Here is a 16,741-nt window from a genome sequence, read left to right as displayed (position 1 = left end):
CAAGCCCAGTATTCTGTGGCCAACCCAGGCCACAAGTACCTGGCAGAAACCCAAAGAGTAGCAACATTCCAGAGCTAAGACTGTGATGTCATAATGCCTCATTCCACCAATGCCTAAGAGCCAGCTTCATCAGTGATGTCACAATGGCTTGATTGGTGTATGCTTGGCTCACATAAGAATATAAGAATTGCAATACTAAGACAGACTGAAGGTGTGGCTCACTGGTAGAGCTGCTGCCTCTGCACCCAGAGGTTGTGAGATCAAATCCCAGTGCTGGTCCTTGTGACCCTGGACAAGTCACTTAATCCTCCAGTGCCTACCGCTTTGAATGTCAAAGCCACAAAAGGCGGTATACAAGTCCCCAATGTCCCTTACTTAAGAAAACGTATCAACATGCTACTTGCTGCATTAGCAGGAATTTGCTCCTTCTCCCCTGCTGGTGGCAGGGTTAAAGGAGCTAACTACAATATTGCAAAAGGTGAATGAGGAAATATAAATAAAGTAGTGCAAAAAAAACACACCACAAAACCAACCCTCCACTTAAAGGTAGCAGAGAGTCTGCTCAAATGGAAGAAAAAGCCTCAGGTTTTATTGGCAGAGCTCAAGCTCAAACCAGCACCTCCACATCATTGGCTAAAAAACTTCCATAGAGTGACAACTCGCTGTTGAAGTTTAAAATAATTGAGGGCTGAGATATTTTGCAACTGAAACCACTGTGAGTGTTTAAAGCAGTCTGTTAAAATGCCAACTTTGCACAGCACTAAGCCGTTTCTTCAGGGCTAATATGACCTTGCTTGAATCTTCACAGAGCTGTAAAAGTAATTAAATAATCTGTGTCACTTTCTAACCTATTGTTTTTACATGAGAGCATTCATTAGAAATGTTTACTTACTAACAGTGTTGTGCTACATTTATTAACGTATAACTAGGTTTTAGTGCTGACTGTAGTATTGAATGAGGCCATAATTCTGCCTAGCAGAGACACCTCCACATCTCAAGGGCTTGATCTGTTTTAGTCTTCAAAAGTGCCTCCTTGGCTGTGTCCTCGCATTAGAAACTATCCTTCAGTGGTTTCAAGTTTATTTATTTATTTGATATGCCGCCTATCATAAGGTCTAAGTGGTTTACAATAAATTTACAAAAAGCATATTTATTAAAACAGGGAACAAAAAAAAAAAAAAAAAAAAAGAATCATTACAGGAATGCATAAACAAAAAGAAACAATGACCAGAGACAAAAAGGGGGAGAGGGAAAAATACAAATATTCACAAATTGCCTGACCAAACTGACTGTCCTTTCTTGAATGCTGATCTAAGCAATAATAATAAATAAATAAATGTGTTGAATGAGGACCAAGTGGCCACTTTGCAGATGTCCTGCAGTGGAAGTGGGGTGTGCAAATGGGCAATAGAAGTGGCCATAGCTCGTACATGAGCAGTGACATGGCCATCCAGCATCAGCCTAGCCTGAGAATATGCAAAGAATATACAGTCCATTAGTCAGCAACAGATAGTCTGCTTAGGGACAAAGGAGACAAATGGTTGAGTTGTACAATATAATCTTGTTTTAACGGACTCGCTTATAACGGAACCTTGCCTATAGCGGACGAGGCCATTATAAAATACAGAAAATCATTGGATATAGCGGACTCGCATATAACAGACTTTCGGATATAACGGACAACTATTTTGGTCCCGAGAGCCTCTTTTAGCTGTAATTTTCTTCAGCTGTAACGGATATGCAGGCTCCACCTACAAGGCGTGTGGCATACAGGTGATATAGTATCAAAATGCAGCCCAGAAGAAAATGACAAGAGTATTTTTCTTTCCAGTACAGTATGATGTAATGCTGTAAAACCAGAACACTAAAAGATGTTCTAAAGCAGTGGTTCCCAACCCTGTCCTGGAGGACCACCAGGCCAATTGGGTTTTCAGGATACCCCTAATGAATATGCATCAGAGATTTGCATATAATAGAAGTAACAGGTATGCAAATCTGCTTCATGCATAATCATTAGGGCTATCCTGAAAACCTGATTGACCTGGTGGTCCTCCGGGACAGGGTTGGGAACCACTGCTTTAGAACATCTTTTAGTGTTCTGGTTTTGCAATCATTTCGTGCCATACCAATGTTTTGCTGAGTTTTGTTCTTGATGTTGCTGATATGGTTGTGCAGTGACTTTTGTTCATTGATTGAACGTTGTTTCAAGTTGACCTAAATAGGGGATCACGAACAGATCGGAGAGGGTTATCATGCCACTATACTGGGCCATGGTGTGCCCTCACCTGGAGTACCTCGTCCGGCACTGGTCGCCATCCATGAAGAAGGACACGGTACTACTCGAAAGGGTCCAGAGAAGAGCGACTAAAATGGTTAAGGGGCTGGAGGAATTGCCATACAATGAGAGAATGGCCACCAGGATGGTCTCGGGACTCAAGGAGCTCCCATACGAGGAGCGGTTAGGGAAGTTGCAGCTCTATTCACTCGAGGAACGTAGAGAGAGGGGAGATATGATCAAGACATTCAAGTACCTCACAGGTCGCATCGAGGTGGAAGAGGATATCTTCTTTTTCAAGGGTCCCGCGGCAACAAGGGGGCATCAGTGGAAAATCAGGGGCGGGAAACTGCACGGTGACACTAGGAAGTTCTTCTTCACCGAAAGGGTGGTTGATCGCTGGAATAGTCTTCCACTTCAGGTTATTGAGGCCAGCAGCATGTCAGATTTTAAGGCCAGATGGGACAGACATGTGGGATCTATCCGCAAAGATAGATAGGGAGGGTCATTGGAGTGCGCAGACTTGATGGGCCGTGGCCCTTATCTGCTGTCTATTTCTATGTTTCTATGTTAACTGGGCCTCTTCTCCCTTGAAAAGAGGAGACTGAGAGGGGACTTGATCGAAACGTTCAAAATACTAAAGGGAATAGACTTAGTAGATAAAGACAGGTTGTTCACCCTCTTCAAGGAAGGGAGAACAAGAGGGCACTCTCTAAAATTGAAAGGGGATAGATTCCGTACAAATATAAGGAAATTCTTCTTCACCCCAGAGAGTGGTGGAAAACTGGAACGCTCTTCCAGAATCTGTTATAGGGGAAAACACCCTCCAGGGTTTCAAGATAATGTTGGACAAGTTCCTGCTAAACTGAAATGTACGCAGGTGAGGCTGGACTCATTTAGAGCACTGGTCTTTGACCTGGGGGCCGCTGTGTGAGCAGACTGCCCGGCAGGATGGACCACTGGTCTGACCCAGCAGCGGCAATTCTTACGTTATTAAGTTTTTTTAAAATGCAATTCTGGATATAACGGACCGTTTTTCCAGGTCCCTTGAAGTCTGTTATAACGAGATTATACTGTAGTACTATGTGATTTGGTGAAATTTAGGTAGCAGGCAAGAGCTCTTTTACAGTCCAGGGTGTGGAAAGTTGACTCTCCAGGATGAGCATGTGGTTTTTGAAAGAAAACAGACAAAACAATGGACTGGTTGGGACAGAATTCAGAGACCACATTTGGCAGAAACTACTATTGTGGTAAAATCTGGTATTTAGGATGGATTTGATTTGGTTCCTGCACAGCTGAAAGCTGACTCCACTATGTTTGGCTGTCATCCCTGTGGTTCCCCCAATTTCTTGTTTTATAAATGAGACACAATACATATGGACAGGAAGGTCAAAGCTTTCCTCTTTTCTGTTGTTTTGCAGATGTTCTCAAACAATGATGAGGCTCTGATCAACAAAAAACTTCCTAAGGAATTGCTGCTCAGGTAAGGAAATACACTGAGTAAGGGGGAAGGTGGGATGCCAGGGAAGTTGCTCGCAGAGGAGGAGCACAGCTGGCCTGGGAGGAAGAGGGTGCCTTCGTCAACATACACCACCTACCCTCTTTCCCTCAATGCAGAGGTAATATTGGTACTAAGGTTCCAATGCCCATCTTCTCCATTTCCCACCTTTATTATCTGCAGTGCGTTCGCTGTGCTTCACCTCTTTCTTCAGACTTAGTGCTGGAAGTAAATTTATGGTCATTTTGTTCCAGATTGCCCTTCTGTGCACAAGAACAACGCAAGGGCAGGTGTAGAGTTTGCTCAATTTTACAAATGGCAGTGAGTTTTGATCCTAGCTGAACAGCTGATGCAGAAGTCTGGTGGGCATGGGTAATGCCCCTGCCAGGGCAGGGTTTGTATTGTCGGTGGTGTAGAAAGTAGAAGTGATGCTCACTATGGGGCCAGCTATCTCATCATGAATCTTCTACGCTTGGAAGTCCTCCCAAGCCCCACAGTCTATGGCTTCATGAAGCACAGTGTATTTCTCATGTGTGTTTTGTGTTTTCACAGAATCTTCTCCTTCCTGGATGTGGTTACTCTATGCCGATGCGCTCAAGTCTCCAGGGTAAAGACCATGGCTTGTTGGGGGGGGATTAGGGTGCTTAATTCATTCAGTTCCCCTAAAGCAGGGGTGTTCAATGTCGGTCCTCGAGGGCCGCAATCCAGTCGGGTTTTCAGGATTTCCCCAATGAATATGTATGAGATCTATTAGCATACAATGAAAGCAGTGCATGCAAATAGATCTCATGCATATTCATTGGGGAAATCCTGAAAACCCGACTGGATTGCGGCCCTCGAGGACCGACATTGGACACCCCTGCCCTAAAGCATTAGTGGTTTCCTCTATTCTAAAATCACATTGATATTGATTGTATTCTCATGGAGTCAACCAGAAGGGCTGGGATAGAAACCCCTGGACCTGCTTGCTCTCTCTCCACTGTGTTTTGGTTTCTTAGTGCTTATATCCAGGGCTAAGGCTGGAGTGGGCTCACATCACTTCCACTGAAACTCATTGCTTTCTTTACTCCTGTGAAGGCCTGGAACGTTCTGGCTCTGGATGGCAGTAACTGGCAGAGGATTGACCTATTTGATTTCCAACGGGACATCGAGGTATGATAGGTGACACACAGACCTGTTTATCTTGTAAAAATATAATTGCAGCCTGGTAGAGAGAAATTGCTCAGCTAGAGCTGCCTCACCCAGGAGAATATGGAGCCTGTGTCATGTTTTTATGAGTCTTCCATGAATGAGGTGGGTTAATTATGGGGCTTATTTTCAAAGAACTGTCATTGGATGCTAATGGTACTTTGTGTGTCTAAGTACTTTGAAAATGAGTCTCCATGTCACATACCACATTGAGATCAATGAGTCTTGTTCTCCCTTTGTGACATGTTAAGCCTCTCTTTTTCTCTTAGAAACATTTCAGTGTGTTCTGTGAAAAGCAGAGCCCAAAGCTTTGAATATTTCCAGCCTGGATCACTTTGAAGTCTCTTCAGGCATACACTGTGTGAAATCATTTCATGTGTACCATTCCCAGCAGCCATCTTGGCATGAAAAGCGATTGTAGGAATAGAACATGAATCTCAGTGTATAAAAATTTTGTAACACATGAGGCAAAATTCTAAATATTATTTGAAAGAACTGGGGACAAATACCAATTACTGCTGGGAGAACCCAGTGCTTGACTGAGAGAGCAGGATATCCGTTTAAGAAAGTCTTTTTTTCTTCTTTCCCCAGGGCCGAGTGGTGGAAAATATTTCTAAGCGATGTGGGGGCTTCCTAAGGAAGCTGAGCCTGCGTGGATGCCTTGGTGTGGGAGACAGTGCTCTAAGGTATGGCTGGTGGGTTGCATGCCTTTACACACCGCTTGCATGGTTCATCTTTTGGCCTTGCTGTAATCTTTCTGTTGTCTTTTTCTCTCTTTCTTGTGCACTCATCACGAAGAACCTTTGCACAGAACTGCAGGAACATTGAAGTGCTGAGCCTCAATGGTTGTACCAAGATCACTAACGAGTAAGTTGGCTGCTGTATGGGCAGGAGTAGGCAAAGAAGGCAGCAAAGCATGTACCTAGCCTAGGAGCAAAATTGTACTATTTGATAGTCCTCTGGTGTGAATGCCTGGGTTCTAAGTACTTACTGTGCACACTGGATATGCATCTTTAGTTATGGGATTGTTGCTAATTGTTTGACCCTGCAGTGATGGGTTGGATGAATCCAATAGGAATAAATAATTGAAGGGCATCTGAGAACATTTCTAAATGTGGCTGTGGTAATTCTGTGGAAGTCTGATTGCTCATAAAGATGTAGGGTAATGGCTGTGTAATGATTCAGTGCTATGGAAACCCGAAGTAAGAACGAACAACTGAGAGAATGCTGCATGTCTTAAGGCACCTTCAATATCATTATACTGTGGAAGTGTTTTGGAATAGGACAATATGCGTAGTTCCAAAGTACCAGTAGTTTTGTTTTAAAAAACCTTTATATCCTATGCTGTTATAAAATCTTATATAAACAAGGGGTAGCGCTTGAAACAATTCACAAGAATGAGCGATAAAGAGACGTGTATTGAAATGCAGAAATCACTCAATTGTTGTGCTTATAAGTAAGCTGTGCTTACTTATAAGCACAACAATTGAGAAAGTTATAAAATATTAAGCTGGGAACAACAAACATCAGAAATGAGTTGAACAAATGAAACTAAAAACGTAATGGAGCTGAAATCCTACAGAATCCTAAAAAAACAAACAAACCCCAAACAATCATAAAAACAATACAAATAAATAGCGAATGAATAATTCATTGCACGGTGATTTGGCTGCAGGTGGGTGACTGCAGTAACATTACAGAGTAACATTGAAATTGTGCAAAATGCATTCTGAGAAACATCAAATCCTGGCCAAAATCCGTGAGCCCTCAAGCTTCAATTCATGGCACTGGATGGCTTCTGATTTTACTTTGTGAGTGTTGGCGATTTAGTGTTGTTTCACTGCACAGCCTGGAGCAGGAATATGCTTTTGGTTTTGTGGATTGAGTACTGTGCCACACTACAGTTCATTACATATCATTGTCATTCTCCTCCCTTTCAGGACATGTGCCAGTCTCAGTAAGTTTTGCTCCAAGCTTCGGCAACTGGACCTGGCTTCCTGCACATCCATTACCAACCTGTCCTTGAAAGCCCTGAGGTAGGAATATGCTGTGACTGACACAACCCACATGCATATGTTGTGTTGGAAAGACTGTAACATGATTGAGAAGGTATCAGGAGGGGGCCATGTATGAGAAATGAAGGTGCAGGTAAGAAGTAAATATGATAATTGATGCTTTTCCCCCATTATCTTTGCACTGGGCCAGTATCCTCTGGCCTCTCTAACAGGAGAGCAGCAGAGTGACCTATGGACTGAATTCTTCCTCTTGCAGAAGACATTTTGATTCATTGTCCACATTCTTTTTCATTTCATCCTGGCAGTGAGGGTTGTCCGCTGCTGGAACAGCTGAATATCTCCTGGTGTGACCAAGTGACAAAGGATGGCATCCAAGCACTGGTGAAGGGCTGTGGGGGGCTGAAAGCTCTCTTCCTTAAAGGATGCACACAGGTATGAAAAAAAAAAAAAAGAATGTGAGAATAACTCTTGTACCCTCTTGCTGACCAAACCAGGAGAGTTCCTGGTGACTTCTGCCTTTTTATAAACTTCTCCAATAAAGAAATAAAATGGGGGATGAAAGGGAAATTGCCTGTTGCAGTCCCCAGTGGGATCCTCATCCAGATGCTGTATGGAAGGATACCTTAATATATGAAAGATAACAGAGAAGATAGCAACAGAAAGGTAGGTACCCAGAGTGAAATACCAGGGTTTAAAGCCAACTCCTCTCTTTTCCAACCCATGCTACCCTTGCTTTGTATGTACATGAAGCACTATTGACTGGAACACATGGCCAGCTAGCTCCTTGCCAGCTGTTTTTCCCAGTGCTCCCATGTAGGATGAGCAATGATGTCTGCTCCTACATGCAGTGCACTGATTTGGATCCTAAGGTGAGAGGAATTCCAGGAACAGCTCTGGCTTCTGATTTAGGCCCATCAGCAGAATTCTTTTATTTCATTAGGTGCATATTTTGCTGAAATTAAGCACTGTGTACACCAGGAGGCACCTGCTGCCCCTTGCCTCTCTCCTCCTGTCAGCATTAATTTTATGAATTACAGTCAGTTGTATTTTAAATGCCAGCTGCCTTGCCAAGGAGTGTATGAGATGAGTTTCTGGCAGTGCCAGAGGGAGCTGGGACCACTGAGATCTCTCACATTATTGTTTCACTCAGCTCTTTGCAATGTCATGCCTCATGACCTTTTGCCCTCATTGGAAATTCTTCAAGTTTTTTTTTTTAGCTTTGAAATTACTAAAGCAACTGCTGCTTATTCCTACATGGGCTTGATGTGTTAGTCTTAACCTGTTCACTGCACAACTCCAGCTTTTGTCTCCCTAAGCTCTGAAAAAAAAAAAAAATTATGGTCACATACAGTGTTGGTCCTTTTCCTCCATGCAGTTTTTCCTTCCTTCCTGTGCCTTTGTTTATTACTACATGTGGCTGTTTTATCTCTCTCTTAGCTGGAGGATGATGCACTAAAGTACATTGGAGGACAGTGCCCTGAATTAGTGACATTAAACCTTCAGACTTGCTCGGTGAGTTCTAAGCTAGTACCTTCTTATGCGCAGGCCTGTTCTAGTAATTGCTGGTCAGTCTGTTGTAGGGGATTTCTGGTTTCCAGCTGCATTTTGCAGTATACGTTTAGCTTCCGCTTAACTTTGTAGATGTATCCATGAGACTTCCTGCCCTTTGCCCTGTCACCTTCCTGGGGAATCTCTGGACTCAGTTAGTAGTGGTGCTAATTTCTGTCTGCCCCCCCCCCCCATGATTTGTTTATGCAGCACTAACCACTGAGGTACTGCATCCCAACACATGTGCACTGTTGTAAAGAATCTCTCAGATTCTGTGATTCCAGAGGGTCTCTGTCATCATGTGTGTTTTCCTCCACTGTGCTGTTTCTTAATTTGTTATGGTGGGCTTTGTTTCTGCAGCAAATAACGGATGATGGTCTGATCACAATATGCCGAGGATGTCACAAATTACAATCCCTCTGTGCATCTGGGTGCTCTAACATAACTGATGCAATCTTGAATGCCCTGGGACAGAACTGTCCACGGCTCAGGTGAGGTCTTCAGTCTATGTTTGTGCGTATCTGCTGGTAGACCCAAGAGAGTAAAAAAAAAAAAAGAATATGAGGGGAGAGCGGAGTATCCTGCTCAGATACTAGGCCATTAATGCTGTGACAGTGATGGCAGTCTTTTACTTAGGGCTGCCGTGTGAGCGGACTGCTGGGCGGGATGGACCACCAGTCTGACCCAGCAGCGGCAGTTCTTATGTTCTTAAGGCTCTTTTGAGTATAGCCACAAGGATGTGAAACTTACCTCCTGGAGTATAGAAAAGGTGTATCTTTGTACCTTTCTTCTTTAAATTCTTTATTTATCTTATTTGTTACAATTAAATAACAAATATTCATGAATATCAACAAATACACTTACAGCAAATACACTTAAAGCAAATAAGGAAAAATAACCATCATCAATGATCTATTTATTTATTCAATTTTCTATACCGTTCTCCCTGGAGAGCTCAGAACGGTTTACATGCATTTATTCAGGTACTCAAGCAGTTTTCATTGTCTGTCCCGGTGGGCTCACAATCTGTCTAATATACCTGGGACAATGGGGGGATTAAGTGACTTGCCCAGGGTCACAAGGAGCAGCGTTGGTTTGAGGGTGCTGAGGCTGTAGCTTTAACCACTGCGCCACACTCTGATTGCCAGGCCCCAGTCTAGGAAATTTAAATCTATTATTACCATCATTGGCAGGCATAATTTGTGGCTTACTTTACTTTGTCACTAAACTCCCTCCTACAATGAAAAAAATAAAAGCTGTAAACTTTCAACAAAGGTTTATCTTTAATAAAATCTTCCATCTGGGCCGAATCTAAGAACACATATATCATTTGCTTATGTGATAAGACACTTGAAAGGAAATTTTAAGAAAAGGGTCACACCCACTGCTAAGACTTTTGGCTTAAGCAATAGGAACTGCCTCCTCTTGAACTGAGTCTGTCTAGAGACAGGGAAAATTATTACCCGTTGGTCACAAAACAGATCTTGCTTTTTCACAAAATATAACTTCAAAATAGCCTGTTTCTCTATCTTTGTTTTGAAAACCAGCAGGAGTGTTGCCCGTTTGGTTATTCTGTCCTTTGATGATTCAAGAAACTGTGTGTACCTTTCGTCTTAATGGGTAGTTCCTGGAGGTCACGCGTTGTAGGAGTATATCCACTTTCTAGTCTTGTGATTTCCTGCTAATAGCCCAGAGGAGCCATGGCTAGCCCGACCATCCCAGCCCTAATCTGCTTCTCCCTCTCCCTTTCTTTCTCATTCAGGATATTAGAGGTTGCCCGATGTTCACAGCTTACAGATGTGGGTTTCACCACCCTGGCCAGAGTGAGTATTTCAGCTCACTTCATCACCAGCCTTTATTGCTTTGTCTAAGGTTAACTGAAAGTCTCAAAAAAAAAATTCTATGTTGAAACATCAGTTGGAAGACTGAAGAAAACCTTTATTTTTTGTTTCCAGCTGTACAGGTCTTACATATGCCAGACATATTCCGTAGAATAAGTTAGAAATGTCTATTTGCCACATAATTTAAGGAAATACTTTTTTACAGAAAGGGTGATAGATGCATGAAACAGTCTCCTGGAAGAGGTGATGGAGACAGAGACTGTGCCTGAATTCAAGATAGCCTGGGAGAGGAAGAGATAATGGTTACTGTAGATGGGCAGACTGGATAGGCCATTTGGTCTTTATCTACCATCATGTTTCTATAATGAGCAGAATACATGCCAGTACTCGCTTTGGTGCAAAACAGCCTTACATGTTGTTGAAATCTTCAAGCTGATTGAGGAATCTCAGATTGGACAATAACATCTCCTGCACTTTGCTGGGCGTCCAGATCCTGAGCATACAGGCAGTGAGGCTTCTGTTTCTAGTCCTGTGGTGTTTAAGTTGTAAGTTACTGCCCTTTAGCTGACAGTATTCAGTGCTTACCAGTTCCCCTCTGCTCTTCCCCTTCACAGAACTGTCATGAGCTGCAGAAGATGGACTTGGAGGAGTGTTTGCAGGTGTGTAAGCACACCTGATGTCTGTTTGCATGATCCTGTCAGTGAGAATTCTCTAAATTGCCATCTACATTTCATTGCATCCTGTTTCATCCCATGTATATGAAATGGTAAACGGAGTTCACTCTGAGAAAAGGGACATTACTAGTGGTGAGCCACAGGGATCGCTCTTTGGTTTGATTCTTTTCAATATTTTTGTAACCAATACAGCAAAAGGGAAAGGTTTGCTTTTTTGCAGATGCCTAAATATCTCTTCAACACCTCCTGAGGAAATTAGACCGTCATAGGATAGGGGCAGTGGCCTACTGTGAATTAAGAACTGGTTTAAAGATAGAAAATAGAAGGCTAGACAGTGGGGTTCCCCAGTGATATCTGTTGGGACCAGCTGCTTCTTATCATATTTACTTATAAATGAGCTGGAAACAGGAATAACAAGTGAGGAATGTCTAATAGGTCAAAGAGGTGGTGATGTAGGGGGTAAATTTCTTCAGTAAATAAAAAAAAAAGAATGGGACCAGGGGTGATCATATCTGATGATCTTAAGATGACCAAACAGATAGAAAAGGTGTTGGCAAAAGCCAGAAAGGATACTTGTGTGCACAGGGAGAGGAATGGCCAGCAGGAAGAAGATGGCAATAGTGCCTCTCTACAAGTCTCTGGTGAGATCAGGGGCATAGTTACCATTGAGTGAGCCTAGCATAAGCTCAGGGCTGCCTCATGGTATGGGCTGCCTGCAGCTGGACTCTCCCTTAAGTGTGCCAAGGTCCAACACCTCTTCCCCCTCACACTTGGACTCAGCTACTTACTTAGGTCCTCCACAGGTACAGCGTCAGAGACCACTAAAGGCTGCCTCTCTAGCTGGCTGGCCTTTTCCTCTGCTGAATTTTGCCACACTAATGTAGCTTCCAATGGGCAGGATGTGGCTGAGGAAAGGTACTACTGACCAAAGAGGCAACTTTTACTACTCTCTCTGATGCTTTAGCTGTGGAGATCCCCCATGGATGAGTAAGTAGCTGAGTGTGAAGGGGATGTGAGGGAGAGATCCATCTCGGTCTTCCCGCCCAGGGCCTCACTGAGTCCCAGCTAGGCCAGTGGGTAAGACGTTATATGGAGTACAGTGCAGTTCTGGAGATCACACCTTCAAAGGCTGCGTTCTGAGCCGACTCCATCCTAAAATGGTCAGTGTTCTTCATCAAAAAGCATATGGAGACAAATATTTAGATTTCAAGATCTAAATATATATACAGTGGTGCCTCACACAACGAACTTAATTGGTTCCAGGAGCAAGTTTGTTATGCGAAAAGTTCGTTATGTGAAACGCGTTTTCCCATAACAATACATGTTAAAAAAAATAATTCGTTCTGCAGCATAAAATATGCTAAGATGACATAAAAAAAGATAAATTTGTCAAAATGGTGAAAATGGTGGTCTTGCTGAGGCCAAACTCTGTGACGAGGTCACACTGTTTTACCCCACATTCACTCCTTCTAATTATTTCCCGTTTCATTTCAACAGAAATCACCTTCCTGCTTTTTTTAGAAGCCATGATATATAAAAAATATTGAGTTTATCTTAAAAGGACGACTGTATACAGTGAGAGAGGGCAGTTAAGCGCAGTGACTAACGACTGCCTGCAGTGCCTGCGCGGAAGGATGCCATACATCGGCAGCTCGGGCGACTTCGTTGTGTGAAACGAAGTTCGTTGTGTGAAACGAAGTTCGTTGTGTGAAGTTCGTTGTGTGAAACGAAGTTCGTTGTGTGAATCAAGACATGAAGTTCGTTGTGTGCAGCGTTCGTTGTGCGAGGCGTTCGTTATGTGAGGCACCACTGTACTTTGGAAAAAAGACAAGAGCAAGGAGACATGATAGAGACCTCCATGTTATAAACGCACAGAAAATGAGTCTTTTTCAGTTGAAAGGAGGTTCTAGAACGAGGGACATGGGATGAAGGTAAAAAGGGGTAGGAGTAATTCCAGGCAGTGGTTCTCAACGTTGTCTTTTGGGCACACCCAGCCAGTCAGATTTTCAGGATATCTGCAAGGAATACATTGCCTCCTGTATACAAATCCGTCTCGTGCATATTCCTTGTGAATATCCTGAAAATCCAACTGGTTGGGTATGCCCTGAGTATAGGGTTGAAAAGCACTAATCTAAAGAAATATTTCTTTAAGGAAAGGGTGGTGGATGCATGGAAGAGCCTCTAAGTGAAAATAGTGGCGAGGAGGACTGTGTCTGAATTCAAGAAAGCATGGGATGAACACTGAGAAAGTGTAAGGGATAGTGGAGCCGAGCAGTTGGTGTGGATGGGCAAACTGAATAGACCGTAAGCTGTCACTTTCTCTACCTGCTCTTGCAGATTAAAGTGCGAAGAAATTGATGCTTTCTTTCTATTTATCCAGTCTGGTTCCTTTTCTTGCAGATCACAGATAGCACCCTCATCCAGCTCTCCATACACTGTCCACACCTGCAGGTTTTGGTGAGTTGTGTCTCCTCTGGGCTACTGTTCTTCTCTGTCATAAGGGTGGGCAGCACCGATAATTTTCACCTGATCTTTAACCTCATACCCTTCCTCCTCCATCTCCCATATTGATGCAAGCAGAAGTTACCGATGTCCCCTCACCCTGTCCTCCAAATTTTGGCCTGTGCCCTGCACTGCCTTAGTACTGCTTATGTTTGGCTGCAGAGTTTATCACACTGTGAGCTGATTACAGATGATGGGATCCGTCACCTAGGAAATGGCGCCTGTGCCCATGACCGTCTGGAAGTGATTGAACTTGATAACTGCCCCCTGATCACAGATGCCTCCTTAGAGCATTTGAAGAGCTGTCATAGCCTGGAAAGGATAGAACTGTATGACTGCCAGCAGATCACTCGCGCTGGGATCAAGAGACTGCGGGTAAGGAGTGAGATGAGCATTCTGGAGGGTCTAGGATATTCCCAACTACCTTCTAAGCCAAAGTATATTTGCTTACACTGTCTGTCAAAAGCTAGAATACTGATGAATTTAATTAATGATCAGAGGCCTGTATGCGTGAGAACCAGATGTTCCTCCCAGTTTCTATAAGGTGTTGTAGAACTGTGTTCCTCTCTTCTGCTTAATGAAGGTTGTGTGAGGAAGCTGGCTGTGGACTTTCTGCTTATCTTATAGTGTTTGTTTTGTATATGTGCACTATACTCTTAACCCTTTATTTGACATTGCTGTTCAGAAGCAACATGTGTCTTCTGTGGTTCTTATGGGAGATCTGCATCTCCAAATGCGTGTTTACTTAGCACTGTTGCCCTCGTTACATAAAGCAGCTGTTTCACCATCTGCCAATTAAAGGGTTAAACTGAACTGTATGATAGAAGAAGGTTACCTGCTCTGTCCTGATTGTTGACAGTTAAATTACCTTTTGTCTTTCAGACCCACTTACCTAATATTAAAGTGCATGCCTACTTTGCTCCTGTGACTCCGCCACCCTCTGTTGGTGGTAGCAGGCAGCGTTTTTGCCGGTGCTGCATCATTCTATGACCTTGGGACCCACTCACCTTCTTGCACTCGGAGTCTGTCAGATGGCTGCTTGGACCACAGCTGACACGCCCATCACCCCAGTGTCATTCGTAAGCACCAGTTAAAGATTGGGAGGAGGGGCATGATGATGTTTCTGCCCTCACTTGCCCCTCCTTGGATACCCCAGACATACACAGACACATATGTTCAAGCCAATCCTGGAGAATTGTGTAAGTGATGGGGGAGGGGGGGGAGGCTGGTGTGAATTGACTTTTTTTCTGCAAGTGGATTGGTCTAAACGCTGAACCATTCCTACCGAGCATGCTCAGAAGACAGCACTTGGGTGAGGGCTGCAGGATGTGTGAACTGCAGCCCTTACACTGTTACTGTCCTTTAAAAGCGCAGTGAGCCCCCTTGCTGGGTTGTTCTGCTGATGGGGAAAGGGGGGGAGGGCAGGCGCTGTGAATAAACACTGTGTAATGGAGGGGCAGGAAATGAGCAGTCCTGTGCTGTGCTCCTCTGGAAGGCTCTCCCCCTCCTTGTCTATGTTTCCCTGGTACTTGTGCTCACCAATTTCTACATCCTTGTAATGATAGTGTTTTGTAACAGCCCAGATTTGCTTTATCAATTTTTTTTATTTAAATTTACTTTCTTCAAATATGTAACTTGCACTTTTTTTTTTTTGAGACTGTTGAATTTTCAGAGCTACCATTCAGTCTGTCAGGCATCCACACCTCCTCCTCAGAGGAAAGTGGAGGAATCTACAGATGTCCCATTTTATTGCTGTGGGGAGGTAGGGCATAGCCACTTGAAATTTGTATGTACACGTGTGATCTGTTCATTTGGGGTGCAGCCTGTCTCCTGTCCCTCACAGCTCAGCACTGGCCAACTGTGAAAGACACAGTGTGGTACGAACTTGCTGCTACATCTCCCTGGATTATGGATTCAAGCCTGATTTGTCTTTAATCCGAACCCAGTGCATTCTGCTACTGCTAGTCCCGTTCCATAGAAATAACAGGGCTAGAGCCAAAGGAATTGTGGAACTGGATGTGTTTATGTATTAGGAGCTGGTATGAAGCTGCAGCAGACTCGTGGAGAAAGGACTTTGTGTAAGTAAATCCAAAGGGATATCTGCTTCATGGGCACCTCGCCACCCAGGCTTCTTACTTCCAGGGAGGGCTGGAAATCCCACTGTGGTCAAGGATGTACACTAAAGAGAGAAACTAAACTGCAATCAATACTCCTACCCTCTGTTTTCTGCCTGCCTGTGTGAGTCAAGCTCTTCATTCTCTTCCTAGTTTCTAGAATAGTGGACTGTTAGTCTAGTATTCCAATGAGTTGGGCCTATGACCTCTAATCCACCCCCCAGATTAAAAATAAGTGTAAGATGATAGTAAATACTCCTGCTGACAGATGAAGGCTTGGGGGCTAGAGGTCAGGCAGAGCTTGGAACCCTGACAACAACTGAGACTAGCGGATGTGTAGGGCTTGTGGAACTGGAAATGACCCCACAGCTTGAACCCTTTGCGTTCTCTTAGCTTTTGCATTGGTGTTTTCTCCTTGCTCAGTCCTGGCGCTGCCCTTAAGCATTCCTATTCCCTCTATGTGTGAAGCACTTTATTCATTTATTGAAAGTGTTCTTTATTGATTTATAATGAGGCATTTTTCTGTTGAAGGGGTCTTTTTTTATTTTGATTTTTTTTTGTAGGGGGAGGGTAAATCTTTGTGAGCATGCCACACCTCTGGGGCCATGCCATGAAGCAGCTTGGCCTTGTTTGAATGAATGAGGTGACATGCCAGTATTCTACACAAGCAGGCTGAGTTTGGACTAACCAGGGCTACAGCAGCAAACTTCATCAATGTAGCAATTACATGCACATGTCAGCCTTCGAAAACACCAACTTTATTAAAGACATCTCAGATTTCAAGCACTCAAATTAATCTCTGTGCTCCTCTGTTGACAGTATGTGACCCTTGGTGGGGACTGGGTGATCAGAGGGTGGAACATAGCCTACTAAGGGTGAACTGACCCTTTGCATGGCCTAGTATGAATTACTTACACATGAAAGTAAGAGGTAAATCTTCTCTTCTGCTTGAATCTTGAAATGTGGGGAAGATTGAGGTTTGATGGGGATGCCTTCAATATATGAAGGTGTTTTGTATAAATAATCAGTACTTAAGAATAAACACCCACTTTCTTTCTTACACTGTATCCCATTTACCTTCTGTCT

At 43.6% G+C, this 16,741-nt stretch overlaps 1 protein-coding gene across 2 annotated transcripts in view; it reads left to right on the top strand.

The window, feature by feature from the left end:
• FBXL20 (F-box and leucine rich repeat protein 20) overlaps positions 1-16,447 on the top strand; it is a 75,040-nt gene extending 58,593 nt beyond the window's left edge. For both annotated transcript variants that reach the window (XM_033919024.1, XM_033919025.1), the window contains exons 2-15: positions 3,697-3,758; positions 4,326-4,380; positions 4,851-4,925; positions 5,553-5,647; positions 5,760-5,828; positions 6,902-6,997; positions 7,282-7,408; positions 8,414-8,488; positions 8,885-9,015; positions 10,287-10,347; positions 10,980-11,024; positions 13,440-13,496; positions 13,704-13,916; positions 14,424-16,447. In XM_033919024.1, coding sequence (XP_033774915.1) covers positions 3,697-3,758; positions 4,326-4,380; positions 4,851-4,925; positions 5,553-5,647; positions 5,760-5,828; positions 6,902-6,997; positions 7,282-7,408; positions 8,414-8,488; positions 8,885-9,015; positions 10,287-10,347; positions 10,980-11,024; positions 13,440-13,496; positions 13,704-13,916; positions 14,424-14,531 — 1,269 coding nt within the window. In that variant the 3' untranslated portion in view covers positions 14,532-16,447. The remainder of the gene's footprint in view (positions 1-3,696; positions 3,759-4,325; positions 4,381-4,850; positions 4,926-5,552; positions 5,648-5,759; positions 5,829-6,901; positions 6,998-7,281; positions 7,409-8,413; positions 8,489-8,884; positions 9,016-10,286; positions 10,348-10,979; positions 11,025-13,439; positions 13,497-13,703; positions 13,917-14,423) is intronic.
• Positions 16,448-16,741: the final 294 nt, after the last annotated feature.

Source organism: Geotrypetes seraphini, chromosome 13 (assembly GCF_902459505.1).
Source record: "Geotrypetes seraphini chromosome 13, aGeoSer1.1, whole genome shotgun sequence".
NCBI classification, from domain to species: Eukaryota; Metazoa; Chordata; class Amphibia; order Gymnophiona; family Dermophiidae; genus Geotrypetes; species Geotrypetes seraphini.
The sequence above is the reverse complement of the archived record's forward strand: the minus strand, read 5'-3'. Positions and strand labels throughout refer to the sequence as shown.